General features: G+C 35.1%; 1 protein-coding gene across 8 annotated transcripts in view; it reads right to left on the bottom strand.

The window, feature by feature from the left end:
• Window positions 1-800: 800 nt before the first annotated feature.
• Window positions 801-24,694, bottom strand: part of C1GALT1 (core 1 synthase, glycoprotein-N-acetylgalactosamine 3-beta-galactosyltransferase 1) — an 86,048-nt gene continuing 62,154 nt past the window's right edge. For 3 of the 8 annotated variants that reach the window (XM_033194980.1, XM_033194982.1, XM_033194986.1), the window contains 3 exons: window positions 15,291-15,527; window positions 10,998-11,665; window positions 801-5,856 (listed from right to left, as the gene is read on the bottom strand). In XM_033194980.1, coding sequence (XP_033050871.1) covers window positions 5,653-5,856; window positions 10,998-11,665; window positions 15,291-15,527 — 1,109 coding nt within the window. In that variant the 3' untranslated portion in view covers window positions 801-5,652. Of the gene's footprint in view, window positions 5,857-10,997; window positions 11,666-15,290; window positions 15,528-18,925; window positions 19,015-24,694 lie in introns of those variants that run through there. The other 5 variants (XM_033194981.1, XM_033194985.1, XM_033194984.1 and 2 more) reach the window with 4 other exon arrangements.

Genomic DNA, 24,694 nt, shown 5'->3' with positions numbered 1-24,694 from the left:
TCCCAGACAAATCTATCAATAGACTTGAGCTCTGGATGAAGTATACCTAAAAACACAAAGTTTTTCAGCCTATAGTTTACATTTCAATTTCAGTAAGTCTTCACATATACATATACCCAATAGCATGATTAAGCAAGGGTGGAAACTTTTTTTTTTTAACACATAGTTGGAACAAATAATTTCATAGACAAAAGTAATTTCTGAAGTACATAAAGTGTCTGTTATTCAACATTCAAGTCTCTGCTCAAATGTTACTTCCTAGTCTTCCTTAATACCCCGTCCAGAAAATTGTTCTGATAATATTTTTATTTTCCTAATACCACTCTCTGAAATACTTGTTTATTCATCTACTAACTTATTTTCTAACTCTAGAATTAAGACATCCTGTATGTCTTGCTCACCACTGTATTTCTAGCAGATGCTTGGCACAATTATTTGTTGAATAAACTAATTTCTCTGTGTATGCGATAGATCGAAATATACCAAGGAGCACAGAAGCAATCTCTCTCTAAATACATGAGATTCTCTCCCCTCCTCTGCCCCCACCCATCCAGACACACTTACCTGGACTACAGAGTGTTTCTCATTTTTTCACAGTATATTATTCTCAGTCAGAGGTGGAATATTTTGTTGCTTTAAAGTAAGTAATATATATTGCAGTAAAACTTATGTAAGCCTATTCAAACTAAATAGCTTTGATGAGAAAATTTTAAACTTTTGGAAAAATAACCCCAAACTACCCATAAAAGACCACATTTATCTCACAACTTTTATATTGGTTAAAAATAATCAGATGAAACAACTTTGAACACGGCAATTTATTTTATGCATTATTTAAATCCGCTGTTTAAAAATGTTCAAAAGGCACTTCAAGAAACATTTAAAAATACATTTTTCTGACTTAATGGTGATCACTTAAAATAAGTAAGTCACCAGACATTTTTAAACCATTCATAATACCATTACCTTAAATAATTTTTAAATTCCAAAACACAAACATTCACTATGTAGTACAACACACTGCTTAGCAGTAAGATTAATTTCCCTCTAATAATATACTTCATGTAGGTTATTAATTTGCACGGCCCTGCAAAGTTACTAAAACTTAATATAAACTGAAAACTAGAGAGGTAAGGGAGTTGAAATAGCGCACAATTCAACTCTAAAACTTTAGAGTTGGCTTCTCTAAAGAGAATTTGTAAAATTCCTTATTCTAGCCTGTATTAAAGTTTTTATTTCAAATCTTATATATAAACACATTTTTTAAAAAATCAACAGAGGTTACATTAACATTTAGCATAAAATCTACCACAGGTTGTCTGCCAGATTGCTTCGGTATGTTTCTGTCAGGCCTACTATAAAGCAAAAAATAAAGCAAATGAGATTTTGTTGTTGTTGTTGTTGTTTTTGAGAAAAGGGTGAGTGGAAGAATCCAAATAACTACTTCCTTTAATAACTGTAGATGTAGAATTAATTTAAAATTACAGATTTTTAAGCAGGGCAAGTATCTCCAAAGCCAGCAGGCATTATTCTTAGACTTTTACTTTCCGTTTCATAGGGAACCCTAGTTAGTAAGTTTAAAATTATCAATTAAGTAATAAAAATTCTAATCACTATTAACAGCCAAATTAACCCTGTGAAGGCAGCATTTAAGAGTAACTAGAAAATGGAAGTTAGTAATAAAGCAAATAAAGAAGGGCAATAAACACAAGGCAGAAACTGTCAAAGAATAATAGTCTAATGAACTGAAAACTTAAATGTCAAATAAAATGCTAGATATGATTTAATCAAGGGATTCTTTCAAGTATAATAAATAGTGCATCAACCTGGTAATAACTATAGTTTGACAGTCTCAAGTGAAAAATTAATACTCAAGAAAACTGTGAAAATAACCAGTTAGCAAATTTAATGCTCAAATCCAATTCCATATTAAAAAAAATATTAAGAGCTGATCAGTGATTTATTTTCATACCTCATTACAGTAAGAAAAACTCCTCTGAAATTTGTATTTGAAAGCAAACTGGGACAAAAATCTGCTTTATGAACTTTTCACTAGAAAATACAAGCATACCATTATTAGAGAGCATAAGACATCAAAAGCCTTATGTTTTGAAACCATCCTAAAATCATTTACCAAATAACAAAGATCTTAATCTAAAAGATAGTGAATACATCATCATCATGAAATCTGGTTTTATGTGCTCTATGAAGTACTTGGAGAATTGCTTTTTTGTTTTTCTTTTGCTTTATTAGGTCAAACAAAACAATGAATTAGCAGAAAAATGTATATCATAAAATAGCATTTACTACTTCAATTTTTTTTTAACAATTGTGGAACTTTTTGATGACACTTATGTACGCTTTTAATAGATTAAGTACTTATTAGTACTTAATGAACCCTTCCTGCCTCAACATAAAATTACTAAACTTGGAGAATTACAGATTTTATTGTGGGCCCTGATATTAGTCACTTTGGAGAAGCTAAAAATGTGGCCAAAAAGAATGATCCAATGACCCTTTAAGTTATCTTTTAGATTTAATATAGTGTGATCCTGTACTACAATGATTTAAAACATGCTTTTTGAAAAATGTCTTAGTAATGGGGCAGTAATCTTCGTGTCTTTCAAACACTGTTTGCACCAAAATCATGTAGGTTGTTGGGTATTTGGTTCTCAAACTAGGATAAGAAAGACACCTGCAGAGTTTGCTTAAACACAACTGCTAGCCCCTGCCCTTACAGTATCTGATTTAGTAGATCTGAGATGGGGCCCTGAGAGAGGCTGCATGTCCAACAAAGTTCCCAGGTGATATTAATGCTGTTTGTTGGGACCACACTTTTGACAATCGCTGCCCTAGGGTATCTGGTAAGAATGCATACTCTTGGGCCCCATGCTTAAATTAGAATTTCTGAGATTGGGGTTTTCGGATCTGCATTTAACAACATCCTGGACAAGTGTGAGAACCACAGTCTAAGAATCACTGTGACAATCTGGCTAGGTTAATTTGACTATTACTGGCCAATGTATCAGATGTCACATAACATATACATAAAAATGGAAATAATGCTAAATGAATAACCCCAAGCCTGAGATGGTTCAAATGAACACGCAGGGTTTGAATAGAAATCCTACCTCTTTTACTTACTAGCTTTGTGACAGTCACAAAGTTACTTTAATTCTCTGAGTCTCAGTTTCCTTATCTGTAATATGGGAAAAACACCCAAATTTTGAGGATTAACACTATTATACACAGATTATCTAAGTACAGTACCTAGCATACAGTTGGCACTTGATAAATAATAGCTGTTATTTCCTTATCTGGTCAAAGCAAATTTTTCATTCACTTAAATGCAGTATTTACACTCCAAGGTAACAGAATAATAATACAGTCTTCTATTTATTGCTCCCTATTCTGGGACAGACAGTGTTCTAAGAACCTTACATTTATTTAATCCTCATAAAAATCCTGTGAGGTAGGCAGTATTATCATCCCTAATTTACAGATGAGGAAATTGAGACATAGAGAGATTAAGTAAAATTGCTCAAGGTTACAAAAACAGTAAGTGTTGGAGCAAGAATTTAAATCCAAGCAAGCCTGACTCGATAGCCCAGGATTCATCACAACATTCATTTCCTATGAGCAAATCTTAAGGTTTTTGGATATTTATAGTAAGCCATTTATACTTCTAGTCAAGTAACACATATGAAAATTCACGTACACACCATGGTGAAGAGTTGTTCAAAGAATCAAATGAATGCCTTGAAATTTTGGCAGATGATACTACCATGATAATAGGTAAAAATTGGTGCATGTTTTCACTATGTGGGCAGAGTAGTCCATGGTTAGCCAATGAAATGAACATCCTCTCAAATATACCATTCAAAGAGGTCATGATTTTGACATGTTTTGGCACAATAAATAAAATTACTTAGCTAGCTGGGCGCTGTGGCTCACACTTGTAATCCCAGCACTTTGGGAGGCCGAGGCGGGTGGATCACTTGAGTCAGGAGTTCAAGACCAGCCTGGCCAACATGGCAAAACCCCGTCTCTACTAAAAACATGAAAATTGGCTGGGTGTGGTGGCACGTGCCTATAGTCCCAGCTACTCGGGAGGCTGAGGCAGGAGAATCGCACCACTGCAGTGCAGCTTGGGGGACAGAGTGAGACGGTCTCCGAAAAAAGGAATTACTTAGCTAAATAGCAGAGTCAGTGGCACGACAGCTATGTAAAATTGGCATAATGATAAACATAAGGGAAATGTAAAATCTTTTGTATCATAAAAATAATCTCATAGAAAGTCTGTAAAATATTCTGTTATGACACACTGAGTACTGCTAAACATAATAAAAAATTTCTTTCCTTTCAGAAACTCTTTAAACAGAGTCACTAAAAATAGAATGAAACATTTGTGAATGTTTTTGATGACAGTCTTGACTAGGTATTCTGCGTTGTTAGAACTATCCATTAGCAAAACAATTTTCCCAAAATAGCATCAAACTTCAGACTTATTTATAAATTATCTACTCTTTCAATACATAACATTTTTGTTTAAGCACTCTGCATTTTCTATTGTTTTTAATTCTTGTCAAAAGCTTGCCACTATAACTAACAGCCACCTCAGATCCTATAAATGAATTTTAAAACTCTGCTTTAAACAAGTTATGAAAGGCACAAATAAGTTCTCATCTCAACAGGATGACAATAAAATAAACCATAACTATGTAGTTGGAAAGAGTTTAAAATAATCAATTTAAAATGTCAGTAATTCCTGAGAGTGGCACTGTTATAAGAAAAGCATCCTCAAATAGCATTAAATTTATTATTTACCCATAATTAACAATGGGTAAATTTGGGAACAAATATTGTAAAATACATGTTTGTTTACAAATGCTATGAATGGTTTGAGTAAATTAATAGTGGAGAATGGTATTCAAGAGTGGCTAAACATATTTAGAAGACAGACAACAGAGATTCCGTAAAAGATTACCAATTAGAATCAAGTATATAATATAGTCAAGGCCCATGATAATTTTAAAGTGTGGTTTTATTAATGCACTTCAGGGTAAGTGCCAGTTTTATTTTAGCTTCTTCTGGAAGAAATACTACCAATTATAAATAATCACAGCAACATTTTCATTAGACAAAAACTCTGTGTGTGTGTGTGTGTGTGGAGGGGGGTGGAACATTTATATCATACTGCAAATATAAACTCAATTCTTGAGCTGTATTAACAATACTGAGCAACAATATTTCTTTCTAAAATTTTCTTTAAGGCAGATCTGTTTATTACTAACATAGTGCAGTGTAGTTTTAGTAAATTTAATTATTTTAGTTTCTCAGTGACAATAATACAGATGGTCAGAAAACAGGCAACAAAATCTCTTTTCTAATTCCTCTACCTGGCCACCATTTTAAAAACACAAGTTCTTCATATAGATAGATATATTTATATATTACTGTATCAAAACACATTTTAACAGACTTCACAGCTCATTTAAAGCTTCAGTTTATAGTCATTCATGTGAAAGGTTTCTATAAGGAATGTTCACTTAGAATTCCTCACTGGGATTCCAGTGTTCTATGTCAGAAATGCAGAAGTCCTTTTTCAGTGCAATGCTAGACATTTTACCTTTGTTCACTCATGATTTTCTTTCAAGGGTTTCCTAACTTCACTTTTGTATCTTCGTTTTTGTTTGCTTGACTAATTTCCTTTAGTGTATCTTCAGGTAAGGTAGGTTGATATCTGTATAAATAACCATATGGACGAAGATGATAAACGAGGTATTCTAACTCATACATAGTTGTAGAATCAACATAGTGAAAAGAAACTGCAAGATCAGAACAGCAACCAGGACCCTAAAAAAGTAGTGGAAACAGGCATCGTTAATAAACAGCACATTGCTAGCATACAATATTTACATACTTATAAAGGACAAGCTAATTTTAAAAGAATGCAAACATTAAAGATGGCAAAGTAAGGCAGAGAAACCTAATATACTAGACCTGTGGAATAAATCAATAGTTTACTTAGACGTCCTAATGATTTAAAACTAATTGAAATTGGTGAAACCAAGTGAAATTGTGGAAAGTATTTTTAACTGAAATAATATTCTCTCACACTCTTTAGCAGATAAAATTATTGAGATTTCTTCAAATCAAAGGAGCAGCTATACAAAGGACAAATCTCCTCCAACATCTGCTTTCTCTTCCTCATTTTCTCACTGTAATTTTTTGCGTGGCTCAGACTCGGAAAGATACCTCTGGGGCATTCAGTGACTACAAAGCCTTGCCCATTAGGTGTCTACAACCCAATACACTTCATCTATATATATCAATCAACCCAAACAGTACAGTATTTGAGACAAAGCTCTCAAGCTAGACTTGGGTTTGAACCCAAATTTTGTGGGCTAGTATACGACCTTGAGTAAGCTATTTATTCTCTGTAAAATTCAATTTCCACATCTGTAAAAGGTGGTTATTTAAAGGAGACAATGTGTGTAAAATGCTTAGAATTACCCTTTGCTTAAAATAAATGCTCAATAAATGTTAGCTATTATTGACTGAAAAATCATATCAGGTGGCCCTCAGGTAGGTCAGATTTAAACCTTTGTCCAATTATGTAATTCTCATAAATTCCTAATAGGGTTGGTATGAGAACAAAGTTTAAAATAAAACAACAATACAATGAACAAGAAAGCAATAAAATTAAGAAGACAAAAAGAGACGAATTAAGCAGTCAACCTAGAGTCAGAATTGGTATCTGGAGAATGTTAGTGTCATCCAGGAGACTACAACAAAACTTCAGGCTCCATCTGACATCTTTGTAAAGAATGAGGGAGACAGTCTAGCAAGTTCCAAGAGAAGATGCATATTGATTGAATATTTAATAAATCTAGTAATTCATGTTTGGAAGGTATGTAGCTTACAGTGTAGTAAAAGTTATCAAACTGTCCACTGCATTTTCTCTGCTGTTATCTCTGAATCTTCCTTTGAAACACACACTGGATATGTGGATTCTTAGACAACCTAGTCTTTCACCTTTAGGAAATATCAGAATAAAAGCAAATAGGAAAAATAACCAGATAAGTCAACTTGTGATTATCTAAACTAGCTCTTTACAACAGATATGTGAGCCATATAGTAGCCACATTAAAAATGTAAAAAAAAGAAAAAAATAAATCAAATTTATTTAACTGAAAAATCTCATCATATTGTTTTAACATGCAATAGTTTTACAATGATTAATTAAACCATTCTTGAAACCAGGTGTGTATTTTATTTATGGCATGTCTCAATTTGGACTAGCCAAATTTCAAGTGCTCAATAACTACATGTACCTTAGTGACTACTATACTGTCCAGTGCATATTAAACTTAAGGACTAGACCAGTAATAGTTTTAAATTGCTGACCTCTGGAAGCAATTTTTATGTTCTCTAAAATAATTAATATTTTTGATAAGATTTACTGCATTATGTTACTCTTATTTATATTTTACTGGATAGTCAGGATTCTGTTAAGCATTTATGCAATAAAAGACAATAAAAGAAAAAAGCTATAATTATTAGAAAACAAGAGCTAGCAGACAATTATGGTTACCCAAAAAACTCAAGAATCTCAAGCGAAGAATCATCAGAATAGGGAATTCAGTTACAAAGCCAGATTTTACAGATGCTTAAAAAGAAAACCAAACAAATAAGTTTTCATATATATCAGTAAAAAGGTTAAGTTTTTAAAAAGCCCAAGTAACAGAAATATTGCGTACCTATGGAAATAGTTTATAAAACTTGACCAAAGGACCTAAAAGGCAACTTAAAAAAAATCCTGGACAGTTATCCCTAAATTAATGAGTTTGTATGCAAAGATAAAGAAATGAGTTGCCAAAACACTTAGGAAAAAAGAAGAGTTAATTTGCCCTTAGAATAATAACTTAAAACTACTGTAAAGCTACAAGGTTCAAAACAATATGGTGCTGGGCCAAAATCAGAACAATGGCATAGAACTGAAATCTCAGATATAGATCCTACTATAAGTAAGGGCTATAGTGTACGATAAAGGAGATATTTTAGATCAGTAATGAGTTAAAAAATGGCAGTAGAATAATTAGTTAACAATTTAAAAAAAAATCAGGAGCTCTCTACCTCAATTATGTACTAATATGTTTCAGACAGAATAATGTAAATGAAACTGAAGAATAAAATAAATCATATTTGACCACTTCTGACCTACAGAAAAATCAATTTTTCATGTAGAGAGATATACATAAACAATTACACATATATTTTAAATCTACCATATTAAGACTCACTGCAACTTCTCTGGTGAAAAGTCTATTACTAAGAAGGTGGAGTGGGAAGGGAACTGTTTAAGAGTCAGTTCTGAACAAGAAATTTAGGGATGTAACTCTTTCATGAATTAGAATATCTTTTACCCTGACTCGCTAGATAAAAATTTTCTGTATTTTCAGTAATTAGTATATAGAAAAAAAAGTATGTATAAGATTTAAACTCATTTAGGGGGAAGAAAACTTACTAAATGATAGATGGATAATAATAGAATTTTAGTTTCACGTTGGGTTTATGTAAGAATCTCCTGATGAAGAACAGGCAATGTCAGATTGATGGGTCAATTTTGGTACTCTGAATTCTGTTTTATGGTCTTCAACATAATTAGATAAATTTTTATAAAAAGAACAAATGTGCCACCCATTTAACAAATCACTACAAAGTAAATAAAGGATGCACTATATTTATTTTGTTCATATAAAGCATATTGTTAGGTATACTTTATTTGCAAATAGGAATTATAGGCAGTACTTTGAAAGGAAGGCTATTTTACTGTTTACAAAATAATGACAATTATGATGTCCCTTTGCTACTCTTGTATGTATACCCAACATCAGATACTCTTAGTAATATCTTATATGCATTTGGATGTATTTGCTACATGTTTATACTCTTGAATTTGGGTAAATTTTTTATATGGGAAAAGGATACAGAATTAAGAAAGGAAAAGATCAAGTCATCTTGGAATGGTCAGAATATATTAAGAAAAGTTTACATCAAACAAGCATCCAAAGTGGTACTCTCACTAAAACAGAAAAACAGATTATGAAGAGTTTCCTTTTAAAGCTGATTACCTAAAGTTCGGGTCAGATGTTCTAGGACAGGATCTCTGAACCATGGTACTACTGACATTTTGGGCAAGAGTAATTCTTTGTTGTAGGAGGCTGTCCTGTGCATTTTAGGATGTTTAGCATTTACTAGGTTTATAATGTAGTGGGTTCTACCCATTAGATGCCAGTAGCAGCCTCCTAGCTGTAACAACCAAAAATGTCTCCAGACCTTGCCAAATGTCCTCTGGAGGCAAAATTGCCCTGGGTTGAGAATCACTGTTCCAGATGATGATTTGAAAGCATTGCCTTATGAAGATGAGTAGTAGCATGAAATCTATTATTTATATGTTAGGTCCAGAGAAAAGAAGGCATAGAGAACTAGTGACTTCCCTAAAGGCATTAGTAGTAACAGAATTGAGTCTAAAAGCTAGGTTTCATGATCCCTGGTCTCATTTAATTATCCACTAAAGCAATGCTTATAATAGTGAACATAGCAGATACGTAATTAACGCTGATAAATCTCAATGTTGTATGAAAAGGGGAAGTTGTAGAAAGATGCTTATTTAAAAATCTGAAAAAAATACTATATATTATTGATACATAAACATATAGAAAAATATAAAACATTCATGTTAATGAGTAATATTAAATTCATGACAGTGGTTAACTTCAGGGAAGGAGGTTGGAGAGGGTACACAGGCCTTAACTATAGCATTTTTTTCTTTAAAATACTCTGAAACAAATGTAAAAGATTAATATTTGGTAAAGATGGGGCATAAGTACAATGCATATTCTGAAATATTTGTACAACTGGAATACTTCATAAAATAATGTACTTTAGATACAATTCTCAGGAATGTGAGCCAAGGCTTATTAAATGCTTACTGTGTGAAGGGCTGTACTATGTTGTAATTACAACTAAATAAGACAAGTACATTATATCCATCTTACAAATGAGGAAACTAAGGCTCAGAAGTCAGACAAATCCTGTCCATCCAAGGTCGTTCGGCTATTAAGTGGGAGAGCAGGATTTGACTCTAGGTCTTTCTGAACCTCCACTAAATCCTCCTGATGACTAGAAGGCTCTTTACCCAGATCTTCCCACAACTTGCTCTCTAATATCACTCAGGTTTCTGCTCAAAAGTCACCTCTTTGAGAGGCCTTCCTTAATCACCCAAACCAGAGGACTCCATCCCATTCTGGGTCACTCTACATCCCCTTACTTGGCTTATTTTTCTTCAGGGCACTTACTATTAAAATCCTATTTTATCTTTATAAGTCTGCCTGTTTACTGTGTATCTCCTCATCCAGAATGTAAGGTTCACGAGAACTGGAACTTGGCTGTGATTTACTTCTACATTCTCAGTGCCTGGCATATAAGCAATAGATGTCTGCTAAGTGACTACTGCTGACGTCCCTGTTCTCATCTATTTTGTTATACTGTCACTTTATTTAAAAAGACTACGAAAGAGCCGGGTGTGGTGGCTCATGCCTGTAATCCCAACACTTTGGGAAGCCGAGGCTGGTGGATCACAAGGTCAGGAGATCGAGACCATCCTGGCTAATGGTCTTGGAAACCCCGTCTCTACTAAAAATACAAAAAATTAGCCAGGCGTGGTGGCAGGCACCTGTAGTCCCAGCTATTCGGGAGGCTGAGGCAGGAGAATGGTGTGAACCTGGGAGGTGGAGTTTGCAGTGAGCGGAGACGCGCCACTGCACTACAGTCCGGGAGGCAGAGTGAGACTCCGTCTCAAAAACAAAATAAATAAATAAGAAAGAGTCCTTATTATTGGTACTAAAGAAACATACACATATTAACACGTTTTTATCAACAAAATTCAGTCAGTCCAAGTATTAACATAGTAATAAAATTTCTAAACTTACCTCTACAGGAGGATAATAGTTGTAATTCCAGTACCAAAAGGTTCTAGGTAGATAACCTTTAATTAAATGGTGTTCTGGCACAAAGGGATGAAAAGTTTCTTTTCCAGTGGTATCTCTGGAATCTCCTGCTTCTACATTTATAATTTCCATGCATCTCCCCAGTGCTAAGTCTTCAATGGAGGAACTATGTGTACACTTGTCTGTTTTAAATGCATCAACAAATCTTTTCAAGGCTTCTTTGCTTAGTACATATCCTGCTCCTCCACTCATGTAGCCCTGCTTTACATAGGGCTTAAATCTTCTCCCAAAGTAAATGGGTTCTTCAGGGTTGTATTTCGAAAGAAGCCACCTCAAATTGTCTAGTATGACATATGTGTCATCATCTGCTTTCAAAAACCAATCAGCATCTTCTAAATAATGTTCATGAACATACTGAAAAGCTTTAATTGTTTTCCAGTATAGTTGATCTCTGCCTTCTTTGGTTTTCAATCCCACAGCAGGGAAGTCTTTATTTTCTTCTGAACTCATAAACAACACTTTGTTACAACGCTGGGCCCATGTAGCTTTGACATGTTTGGCCTTTTTCTCTAGGTTTTGAGGGCCGGTCATAACCCAGCAAAGAATTTTAACTTTCTGATAGAGGTTTTCAGCGATGTCTGTGTTCTCATCTATTAAACAAAACATTTAAAAAAGTTATTTACATAGATGTAAAATCCAAATATTAATAAATTATACTGAAGAAAGCATTTTCCTAATTTCAAAGGCCCTCCTATTTATCCCTCTATTAGTGATTTAGCCAAAGGAAAGCAAAACTCATCCTAATGTGAACTGTGAACTGACATTCTGATTTATTGGTTTCACGTCAGTGTTATCCAAGATATCACTGGAGCTAATAAGAGTTGACACTATAATCTAAATTCTTCTCAAACTGTAGTTTACCAATTAAAAGCAACAGCATCACCTGGGAGCTTGTTAGACTTGCATAATCTTAGGCCCCAACCCAGATCTACTGAATCAGAATCAGCATTTTAATAAGTTTCTCCTGGTGCTTCACAGCCATGCTAAATGCTGCCTTAAATAGTCTCTGCTTGGTACTTCACAGAAGAAAGCAGCTGGTTTTTAATAGATTATTGACAGAAATTTCTAACTGCTCTGAATGAGTTTCTGAAGAGCAGGAAAGACATGTTGCTGAAGTGGCAGTTCATTTTTGAAGTTCACAAGAATCAACTATAAAGAATTTCTACAAGTACCCAGAGGTGGTAAAAGTTCAAAGCAGAGGAGTTGAGATTACATCCTGATAGTAACATACCTCATTCCAAAATGTAAATTACCAATCAAAAACAGAACAAGACTCTAGAAGCAGTGCTCTTTAAACTACTGGTTTGCAAGGAAATAAGGAGCTTATACCAGAATATAAAGCAACACATTACTTTGAAAAAGGCCCACCATTAGAACCAACCAACCCAAATGTCCACTTAACTAAGCAGTGAGCTTAAAACTGATTTACATCCTAGTGTAACCTCATTATCTTGTGCAGACAAACAGTTTACAAACTGTCAGGCCAGGACCGCATTTTAAGTAACACTGGTGTACAGGAAGAGCTCAATGATGAGATTCTAGATGAGTACTTCTTAAGCTATTTGTGGTGAAAGGCCAATTTTTATTTCTAATATAGGTCTATACTGTGTAAATAGGATAAAAATGAATTATAAGAAAAAACTAACAGAAATATAAAACACAAGCCCTATATTTTTATTTTTAGCTTCAGACAAAATTACTCCAATTACAATAAAAGTTTCTGCCTAGTCCCCAATAAGCAGTCATTCTTTAGTTATAGGACCAGAATGAGTCTATGAACTGACTTTCAGTAGCAATGTTCTGGGCAGTATCCTGATGAAGTATGTGCTTAAAATTAAGGTCAAACAGTAAGTTACTTAGTCCTATGAGAAATTAACAATCAAGGCATAATATACTAGTTAACCAACTGAGAGGAAATAATGCGAAAAGTTGGGTGGAACATAAAAATATTCTCATGTCCCGGCTGGGCGCGGTGGCTCATGCCTGTAATCCCAGCACTTTGCGAGGCTGAGGTGGGCGGATCACGAGGTCAGGAGTTCGAGACCAGCCTGGCCAAAATGGTGAAACCATGTCTCTACTAAAAAAAAAAAAATACAAAAAATTAGCCGGGCATAGTAGCAGGTGCCTGTAATCCCAGCTAATCGGGAGGCTGAGGCAGGAGAATCACTTGAACCCAGGAGGCGGAGGTTGCAGTGGGCCAAGATCCTGCCACTGCACTCCAGCCCAGGTGACAGAGTGAGACTCTGTCTCAAAAAAATAAAAAAATTATCATATCCCTCTGAATATCAAGATTCACAATCCAAAGGGACAATAGCAGACAAAATCACCCTACTTTCAGTCAGAAAGCATAGACATCTCATATCCTTGAGGAGCCCAATCTCTTAGCTATACAAATATACCAAACCTTGAATGGACAGAAATACTGAATGCAGGAATCCCCAATCTGTTTCATTTAGGCAAGACAGGTTTGTCCACTGCCGCTTGATAAATAATTTTCATTCACTAATTACTTTGTACTGGGCATGGGCTGGCAGAGGAGATGAAAAAATGAGTAAGACACATTTCCTGCTGCAGAGGAAGTCAGTCCATTCAGGGAGCCTGAACCTGACACACAAACCAATAATTGCTGACTAGTAAGACATGTTATTATAGAGGTATGAACAAAGGATTCAATGTGCTGAAGGAAAAGAAAGTAGTGGCTAATAAATCCTACAGAGCAGTATATAGGGACCTGGGGAGACAAAAAGAAAGATAACAATAAAGAGATGACACAGAAAATAGGTTATAAGTTCACCAAAAGGAATGGTGAAGTTTGGCTGACTGCAGGTACATGGGTATAGCTGAAGGCTTGAATCAGAAATGCACTGTGGACTGAGAGGAAAAGATGAAAAATGGTAAAGAAGTATCATAGAATGTACTGATAAATGGAATTGGCTAGCATGTGAAGGCAATCACCTACCATGATTTCATAATTTCTGGCACTGACAGATGCTAATGAGCTACATAAAATAAAGAATAGAGGAGGAAGAGCAACTTCTAGGAGTAGGAAGGAAAAGAAGACTCAATTTACACATGCTGAGTCTGAAGGGAGTAGACAAACTTTTAGCATACCCCACATGTTGTAGGCCATTGAGCTGGACAAGTATGTATCTAATACACATGCCTACAGTGAGGCCTAGTATGGCCTACTGTTAGTAGGGAAATCTGGCTCCAGTTGATCATGTAAAGCCATGTAGCTATGCTACAGAGCAAATACACAGTGATCAAACTGTTCTGTAAGAATACAGAGCACCTGCTCAGAGCTGAATTACTGTTATATAAACAATCCCAAAATATGACATAGTATGCATGCGTTGTTTGCTAGTTGATAAAACGGAACCAGGCTTTGAAACCTCTGATTGAGAGGTAGTGAAGAAGTAATTACTACTGGGAAGAGAAGAGAAGCAACCCTGAATAGTGGACCCTCTGCATCCCAGAATTCCAATAGTTTTCAAGCTACTTATATTATTTTCTGTCAAACCACATTTTGCAGAGATCTTTGCATTGTGTTAATGTCTTCCCACAATGTCTGGAACTGGGCTTAAGACAGTAAGAAATAGATGGAAATTAAAATTATGAGGGTTGATGATGTCACACAGATAAACAGCTAAAGGACAGAAACTTGGAGATAACACTTAAGGGACACATAAATAACTCAACTGAGAAAATCTGGTTAGAGGTAGGAGGCTAGGAGAAAATGAAGTCTTTAGAACGCATCCTTGGTTTTTAACTTCCTTGTTCTTTGTGCCTCTTGAGGGAAAAAAAGAGTTATATTAACTATAAAAATATAAATTGAAATTTATATATACCTCAAGTTTCTCTAGGAAAATAAGACTTAAGCAAAAGCTATGACCAAAACAAATGACAAAAACCAAAGACAACCATGTAACAAAACTGGACCTAAAAAAACATTTTCAGAAACAAATCTAATCTGAATAGTTATGCCCTTCCCCAAATCATGGTTTCTGAACCATTTCTACTTAAAAATTAATTCAAAATTAATATTCCCTAAATAAATCTGGGTTTTAGCAATTCATTTCTCTCAAGGCAAACCAAGAATTGTTATTTAGTATCTGGAATATATAGCCCATTTTAATCAACAGATACAGACAGGGATGTGACAAAATTTAGACTAAAATACTGCTTATATTTACTCCTTAATAAAGTAAACCATACCTTTATGTTGGCTAGAATCTGCATTGAAGTTCATTTGTCCTTCTAGATGATTCTGTCCATTATCATCTGAATGCCTCGCATGAGGATCATTATGAAGAACATTAGGCTGGATGTCACCCTGTTCTCCCAACAAAATACTAAATAGCTGAGAACATAAAAGAAATCCTATTGCTGATCCACAGAGGAAGGTTAAAAAATTCAGCCAGGATTTAGAGGCCATTTCCCGAAAGTGTATTTCTGTAAAGAACAAAAATTAGCAGGATGTTATAAAATCAAAACTAGGTATATAACAGGAGTAAAAATTCTGGTAACATTTAGCTCTAATGGAAAGTTAATTTCTAACAGTATTTAGCTATTTATTATCTATGAGTTTGCCCCTCTATTTGCTGCTTAAACAGCACACTATAGAAAATTCATAAAAACAGATTAGTTAATTAGTAGGACAGTCATAGTTGGGGTGGGGTATGGATAAGTATGTCAGAATTGCACACAGAATTTCCTATTCTTCCCATGAGGATCCTTTCTGGATCCAAGACTACTTGTCATGTTGTTTTTCTTTCTTTGAGGTTAACTTTGAGTACTGAAGTCTACTTCCTTTTCTTTCGTAGCAACCACCACCCATTCTCCAACCCAAAAGTTAGCAAACCCTTTCTGTAAAGAACTAGAAATGAAGTATTTTTGGCTTTTTGGGTCTCATGTGGTCTCTGTTGCATCTTCTTTTTAAACAATCCTTTACAAATGTAAAAAACAGTTTTAGTTTGTGGCAGACTAGGGTCAGCACAGTTTGGGGACCCATGGACCAAGCTGGCCTGCCACCTGTTTTTGTAAATAGAGTTTTATTTGAGCACACCCATGCCCATTCATTTATATATCGACTATGGCTACTTTTGCACTAAAACAGCAGAGTGAATAGCTACAATAGAAGCAATATGTCTCAAAAAACCTTACCTAGCCCTTTATAGAAAAAGTTTGCTGGCTAGGCACAGTGGCTCATGCCTGTAATCCCAGAACTTTGGGAGGCCGAGGCAGGTGGATCACTTGAAGTTAGGAGTTTGAGACCAGCCAAGACAACATGGTAAAAAATTTAGCTGGGCATGATGGCATGCACCTGTAGTCCCAGCTACTTGGGAAGCTGAGGTGAAGAATCACTTGAACTCAGAAGGTGGAGGTTGCAGTGTACCAAGACTGCATCACTGCACTCCAGCCTGGGCGAAAGAGTGAAACTCTGTCTCAGAAAAAAAGAAAAAGTTTGCTGACCTCTGCTCTATACTGCAAGATCTTGGATGGAATCTATAATATTAACGAGATTAAGTAGGGTACCTGGGACACAGATGCGTGTTAAACTGCCCCAAAACCAAACATAAAGGCCCTTTTTAAGGGTTTAACAATTACTACATGGTGAAGTTATAAATTTCTATTAAATTCCTTATAAGATTGGTCTTAACTCTAGTTTCCTATTCCTCAAGATAATTTAAAAAATAAGTTTACTAAGCATTTATTTATACCAGAAGCTGTCCACACATTATTTCATTTTAAATAAAATTTAATTTCAATTTCCTTTTTCATTCTCACTAAACCCATCCGCAGATGAGGAAAGATAAATTTTTAAAAAGTAATTTTAAACAGGTAACTCATATAGGTTGACACAATCAGGAGGAGCCACAGTTTGAATGTAGGTCTGTGTGCTTAAAAAGCTCATGCCCAGCCAGGAATGGTGGCTCACGCCTGTAATCCTAGCAATTTGGTAGGCCTAGGCAGGCGGATCACCTGAGGTCAAGAGTTCAAGATCAGCCTCGCCAACATGGTGAAATCCCATCTCTACTAAAAATACAAAAGTTAGCCAGGCATAGTGATGCCTGCTTGTAATCCCAGCTACCTGGGAGACTGAGGCAGGAGAATCACTGGAACCTCAGAGGCCGGACTGCAGGACCGAGATCATGCCACTGTATTCCAGACTGGGTGACAGAGACTCTGTCTCAAAAACAAAACAAAACAAAACAAAACAAAAGAAAATCCCATGCCCTTCCCATTACATTTCTCAAACTCTTCACTTAATCACCACTAACAGCAGAGGGCAATGGGTAGTCAAAGTAGAGGTCTGGGTAATATAACCCTAAAAATCAAAATTTCTTTGAAATATTTTGTGAAAGCAAAAGGTACAAACCAACAATCACTACTACAACAATAAAAACAAAACAACTTCATATATGTCTGGAATGGCCGACTAGGTTCTTTTAGAACAACCAAGTACAATCAGAAAAACTGAACAAAATGTAAAAAATTATAAATATACATTTGAAGACATTGGTAAGATATCAAGGCAGTAAGAATTAGTAGGGCCAAAATCTGCAAGAAGAAAGGAGAGAGGCAGCCCAGACATTTGGCACAGCTCTATCTTCAAGACCATGATTGATTCTGAAAGAGAAAACAATAAGGGCAATAAAGCTAAGCAAAAATTAATGTCCAAAGTCTGCTTAGGAGAAGAGGTCCTGAGAAGCACCTATGGTCTTATCAAGGACTCTGAAAGGCTACAATCTGGGAATAAGAACAAAACAAAAATAGACCAGTCTTTACAAGGGCTCAAGTCTACGTTGGAGTCATCTCAGACACTGACTGGAAGATCCACCCTAGCCTAATTGCAAAAATATTCTCCTGGAGAAATATAAAATCATGAAGAACCTGAAATTATCACTACATTTTTTTTTTTTTTTTTTTGGTATACAACATGGACAAAATTTTGATACACAATGTCCAAAACAACCAGGCATCAAGATGAAAATTATGGCTAAACACAAAAAAGTAGACAATAGAAACAGAGTCAAAAGACTCAAGATTTTCATATCATTAGCTCTGAAATAACTATTCTTAATAAAGTCAAGAAATTAAATGGCAAGATTAAGAAATCAGGCATAGAACAGTCACAGCTGAAGAAAAAAATAACCTAAAAAGCTAGGTCAGAAAAAAATATGCAGAATGAAGTATGGAAAAACAAATGGATTGAAAAAGAATTGAGCAAAAAAAAAAAAGAATAAAGTGAAAGGGTCTAATGTTAAATGTTAACTGGAACTTTTGAGGGAAGAGACGTATAACTCGGGAGAAGTGGTATTTAAAGAAATAATGACTGAATATTTTCCAAACTGACAGTACCAACCCTCACATTTAAAAAAAAAAAAAAAATCTATAAAACCTAATAAAGATTACAAAGAAAAAGAAAACATTACCTAAGTACATCAGTCAAACTACTGAAAACCAAGGACAGAGAAAAAAACTTAAAAGGTGTAATAAGATTGACAGCTGACATTTTAGCAGAAACAACAGAATCAAGACTGCAGTGAACTATTTTTAAAGTGCTAAAAGAACAGAACTACCAACCTAGCATTCTGTATCCAGCAAAAATGTCCTTCAAAAATAAGCCTTAAAAACACGTTCAGAAAAACAAAACCTAAGTGAATTTATCACTAAAAGGTCTACTCTAATACTTCAGGCAGAAAGAAAAGAATTTCACATAAAAATTCAGAGATGTAGGAAGGGAGAGAGAGTCATAAAAAGGGTATGTATGTATGTAAGTAAATCCAAATAAATATTGGCTATATAAAACCTTTTTTGAAAGTCTCACAAAATATTAGTATTATTACCATTAAAACAAATTACAAAACTGGCATCAAAAAGTGTAAGGAGGATCCACAGAGTTTAAGAGCTCTAAAGTCATTTCACTGTCCAGGAGCTGTTAAAAAAAAAAAATACTACTTAACAATAGCCTTTAAAAGACCAAGGATGTACGACATAATCTCTACACAAACAAACAGCAAAAGAATATAATTCAAATAGAAAAAAATGAAATGGGAAAATATGCCAAATCAAGGCAATATAAAAAAATATATAAATGAGACAAATAGAATATAGATAGTAAGGTGGTTGATTTAAAACCAAACATATCGATTATATTAAAAGCAAACAGACTAAAAGCTCCAATTAAAAGATAAAGATTGCCAGTCAGACTCGAGAAAAATAAACCCATCTACACGCAGCTTACAAGAGACACATATTAAATATATTTATAAAGTTGAAAGCAAAATAATAGAAAGATATACCGTACAAACAGTAATAAAAGGAAAGCTTATTGATATCACACAAAAAAACTAGTAGTTACATGGCTTGTTCTCTGTGACATTCATTAAGCTCTACATTTATGATTTTACATACTTTTCCGCATTAACATTTATTTCAGTAAAAATTATATACAAAAACCCCTCCATGTGTCTTTTTTATCCCATTAAGTACATACTTAATATATTCATATTTGATACAAAAATATTCCAAAATCTACAAGTAAAATTGACACGCCATGAAAACACACCATGCTTATGCTGCATTACGTATCTTATATTTCAGGCTCTCTCCTGAATTGTAATTCCAGTTTGGGAAGAACAACCCTAAGAGGAAGAGGAGAGGTGAAGGAACAGCACAGTGTAAGCAAAGTTGCTCAGTATCTTGAGATGTAAATTAACCATCTGAAACTATCAGATATTTGTTTACACCTTTTGCTCTATCTTAACTGTACCTTCAAGTTCAGAAAGGTAGACCTTCATGGATGATGAGTACATAGCCCCACTCAACAATCCCTCCTCCACCCCCAATCAAATTTCCCACAGGAAAAGCAAAAACAAGTTTACCATGTCTTTCTGCTGTTTTCTCTGATGAGGGGGTCTCAAATCCTCCCTACTGCCCCCTTTCCCTCATTCAGATTGGCCATTAGTGAATCTTTATGTGCAAAAGATACAATAAAACATATCCCTCCTGTCTCAAGTGATTGTTTTGAAATTCTAAATATCTCGATGGTTTGAGGCCCAGTTCATTTAGACCTTGCTCTAACCAGAAATCTTGGTTTGAAATTTCATTCAAACAGCCAGAGAACTGATTATTCAAATATCTGTTTGATATTATACAAGTCCTTCCTTTAGCAGTATACATGATCAAGACAATCTACAATAGAGGTATGTGATGTGAAAGTACCATGAATTGAAAACATGAAGCCAAGAGAAGTAAATGAAAAGTGTTATCACTCTTAATTTATTATGAAGAAAGACTAGCAGAATACGATTGAAGCAGTGAACCTGGAGGAAGACTTCTAAGGTAACATTAGCAGATTCTGAGGTGTCACTCTCTACATCCTCTGATTCTCTCACTAACACTTTGCCTTACAGCACACTGATCTTGATTTTCCATTGTTTTTTGTCCTAGCTGTGATTTTGCCTTAATGCCATATATAGCCACTTCACCATCTCAGAAAGGAACAAGGACAATGATATTTTCACTGCTGCAGATTCTACCGCTCCTGGCACTGGAGAAGAAAGCAGTAGTCCCAATGCCATTCAGTACCACTTAGGCAGAAAGCACTGTGATTGAGAAGAGGAAGGACTGCAGGACCAGAGAAAATCCCTATTTCTATCATCATAGTGGATATCTGAAGTTAAAGAAGTGCTAATCCAGCTCTATCAACTATGAATATTAACATGCTATTCAATCATTTTCCAAGGACATGTTGAGCTTCAGAACAAGCCTACTTCTCTAGCACAAAAAAAGTTACTGTTTGTGGAAAGCTAGTGAAGTACTTATAGACAGAGTTTTTCTTAGTTGAAGAGGCACTTTTTAAGCAAGGCATAAGGCATCTATCGTGGAGTGAGTGGAGGGAAAATTGACTTCTTGGTGTTACATAATTTGTTTTTAACTTTAAAATGTTTTGTGATGCTGTCTGATGCCTGTCATACTCTCTTACTCTTCTCCCCCAGAGTATCAGCACACTCAGAATGTGTTGGCTCCTCTTGTGTTGTGTTTACCACATTCCCTTCCAATTTAAAGAACTCCTGCCTTATGACTAAAAAACGGTAGACTACCTTTTGTTTTTCCTTCTCCTGGGATAAAATAGCCATCTCATGGGGGTAGAATGCTCCCCAAAGCTGACTCGGATTTTTGGCAAAAATCATGTCCACAAGAGTGTTGAGGTAGACTAGCCTGGAAAAAAGACATAGCTGAACCACACTGCACATTATGAGGGCTTAAATACATATTTCTTTGAATTGGGTGGGGGAAGTTCTTTATGCCAAGTGCTTCCAAACGTGATGTGTAATCAGAGTCACTTGAGAATACTTTAAAAGTACAGATTTCCAGGCTTGACAACTGAGGTTTCAGATACAAAAGAACTGCTGGGACAACTAAAATTTATATTTTTATTTTATTTTATTTTATTTTTTTTGAGGCGGAGTCTCGCTCTGTCGCCCGGACTGGAGTGCAGTGGCCGGATCTCAGCTCACTGCAAGCTCCGCCTCCCGGGTTTTACGCCATTCTCCTGCCTCAGCTTCCCGAGTAGCTGGGACTACAGGCGCCTGCCACCTCACCCGGCTAGTTTTTGTATTTTTAGTAGAGACGGAGTTTCACTGTGTTAGCCAGGATGGTCTCGATCTCCTGACCTCGTGATCTGCCCGTCTCGGCCTCCCAAAGTGCTGGGATTACAGGCTTGAGCCACCGCGCCCGGCCTTAATTTTATTTTTAAAAGGACAGCTTTGTGTTATTCATTATTAAAAAAGCATTTAGAAGGAAGAAATCATCACAAGTCCTACTACCCAGAAACAACAATCATTAATATTTTGTGATTATCATTACAAGTTTATCTCTAGGAATAACAAAAATAGGAGAGCTAATTACAGTTAACATTTGAGCCCTGTACTAAGAGCATCTGTAAACTATAAAGTATGGACTAGTATTCCCATTTACAGATGAATTCAGACACAGAGAGATTAGCAAACTTGCCAGAGTCACACTAGCAATCTGAATGAAGAATTCAGACTCTCAACCACTTTGCTATTATGTCTTAGTCCATTTTCTGGTATTTATAACAGAACAACTGAAACTGGGTAATTTATAAAGAGAAAGAATTTATTTCTTACAGTTATGGAGGCTAGGAAGTCCAAGGCCAAAGGGGGCACATCTGATAAGAGCCTTCTTGCTGTTGGGGACTCTTCTCTGAAGAGTCTTGAGGTGGCACAGAGCATCACATGGCATGAGGGGTACTCATGCTAACATGTTAGCTGAGCTTTGTTTCTCTTCCCTTTATAAAGCCAACAGTTCCCTTCCCATGATAACCCATTAAGTTATTAACCTATTAATGGATTAAACCATTCATGAGGGCAGAGGTCTGTATCACAAACCAATCACTTCCTTAAAGGCCCTACCTATTAATATTGCCAAACTGGGAATTAAATTTCAACATGAGTTTTACAGAAGACAAATATTCAAACCATAGCACTACAGTTTTACAGAATGGGAATTATATTAGTCATCTCGTTTTTAAAGATTTAACATATTAGATTTATTTGAATTTATAGGAAATAAAGGAAATGAATCTAAAAAATCTGAATGTCACCTAGACATTTGTAATATGACCCCCATCCTCTAAAGGATCCCTCTAAAACTAAAGTTTACAAAGAAACAGAAAGGAGCGGGAGGGCTCTTATTAGTTAAATAAGCTCAATTTCAGGCAGTATCTATTGACTTCTTGTGTGAAATGTGGAAATCAGCATGAATACACACGTGTACAAATATATATACACATATACATACACACACTCCCTCTGCCACAACCAATTCTTGTTAACTGTTTTTATTTGGTAAAAATGTACATAGTTTATATGAATTATGAACTGTAATTCCATGACTGCTTAATCCTGGATCTACATTAAACTAGATTCCATGCTCACCAAGAGTCACAGCTCCTCTAAATTTGAGTTTTTCATTAATATGTTTTTGTCAGCTGGGTTTCAGCAAGTAGTTTTTTTAATGGTGCTAATCGGTGCTATATCTGAAATTCTTGCAGGCCTCAGAATCTCTGCTATTATGCAAACTTTCTTCTACCTAAGAACTTTGTAAATATTACTTCATGGTCTTCTTACCTGGGTGCCAGAGAATTCTGAGGGTAGAGCCTTTATCCTCTTCTCTTACGCATGGTTTTCAGCTACTCCACCAGTTCAAGAATATTCTTTCACCAAGATTTTAATGCCCTTTACCATGAGGGCATGTCTTCCCCCTTTCAGGCTTTCAGGAAGTCAATGTAATTCACAATAAAGTCCCTGAAATTCTAGTTTTTTTTTTTTTTTTTTTTTTTAATTTTAACACTTTATACCACATTTTGCAAAGGTGACAATGACAATCAGGTACTTCTAATTTTGCTCTGGATTATGATATTCATTTACTGCATTTACATATTCAAAATATATTCCCTCTTCTAACCATATTAAAATAATTTTTGATACATCTTTATATTTTCCCAAAAGATTTTCCTTATGAAAGTGATATAAATCTTACGGTCACACACCTTACATTTACCAATATAGTACATGTGAGGTACCGTGTTAGGAATTTTTATGTTTTTTCTGATCCTCACAGCAACCTGAAAACTTGACAGCAGTATCCCCTTCATATTACAGATGAAGAAATTGAGTATGAGAAAGCTTAATTAAATTGACCCAAACCAGCCAATCAACATGGTACTGGAATTTTCACCCCCATTTCATTTAACGTTCACTAGTTTTTCCACTACACCACTCTCTCACCTATAGCTGTCTATTAACTTTCCATATCCTTTCCCTTTCTCTCTAAAATTATCTTTAAATGGAATACTTAAAAGGTTATGTCATCAGTAGGTCCAACAAGAAACCACTTTTGCTCTATTTATAAATCTTGAGGTGAAAATAAGATATTGAAAAGTCACGGGCTCTAAGAATGGACTGGGAGGGTTTTAATGTTTGCTGAGAGATTCAGACTAAATGTTCATGCCTCTGCTCTTTAATCTTGCCATTAAAAAACTCAAATGTTTCTCTATATAAATTCTTAAGCAAACATACTGCTAAACACACTGCTTAATCCATACAGTGTTTTCAATATACTTTTCCATAAACAAAAATAAATTTATTAAGTAGAATTTTACTTGCAATAAACCCTCTATAGTTTTCTTCTAATTTTAGGGAATATTTATTAATTGTGTTTCTTCCAATTCCTGGTTATAAGCAGAGGTAAGCTGCCAAGCTGAGATCTAAGTTTTAAAGCTCAAAAATTATTTACAAATATAGAGCACTATGCTATATACTGGGAAAAGCAAAAAGCAAGTACCTTTCCCTGCTTTCCTGGAGTTCAGTCTTGCTAATGATACAAGGAAGTAAAAACAGCAAAGAAACAGTTCGGAAATAATAGAGCAGCACAGCGAAAGCAGTGCTAAGAGGAAAACTTATAGCACTAACTGTTTACATTAAAACAGAGAGAAACAAATTGATTAAGCTTCTACCTCAAGACTCAACAAAAACAGCAACATAAACCCAAAGCAAGAAGGAATTAAATAATCAAGAGCAGAAATT

The sequence above is a fragment of the Trachypithecus francoisi genome, unplaced genomic scaffold (assembly GCF_009764315.1).
Source record: "Trachypithecus francoisi isolate TF-2019V2 unplaced genomic scaffold, Tfra_2.0 Lachesis_group4, whole genome shotgun sequence".
Taxonomy (NCBI): domain Eukaryota; kingdom Metazoa; phylum Chordata; class Mammalia; order Primates; family Cercopithecidae; genus Trachypithecus; species Trachypithecus francoisi.
The sequence above is the reverse complement of the archived record's forward strand: the minus strand, read 5'-3'. Positions and strand labels throughout refer to the sequence as shown.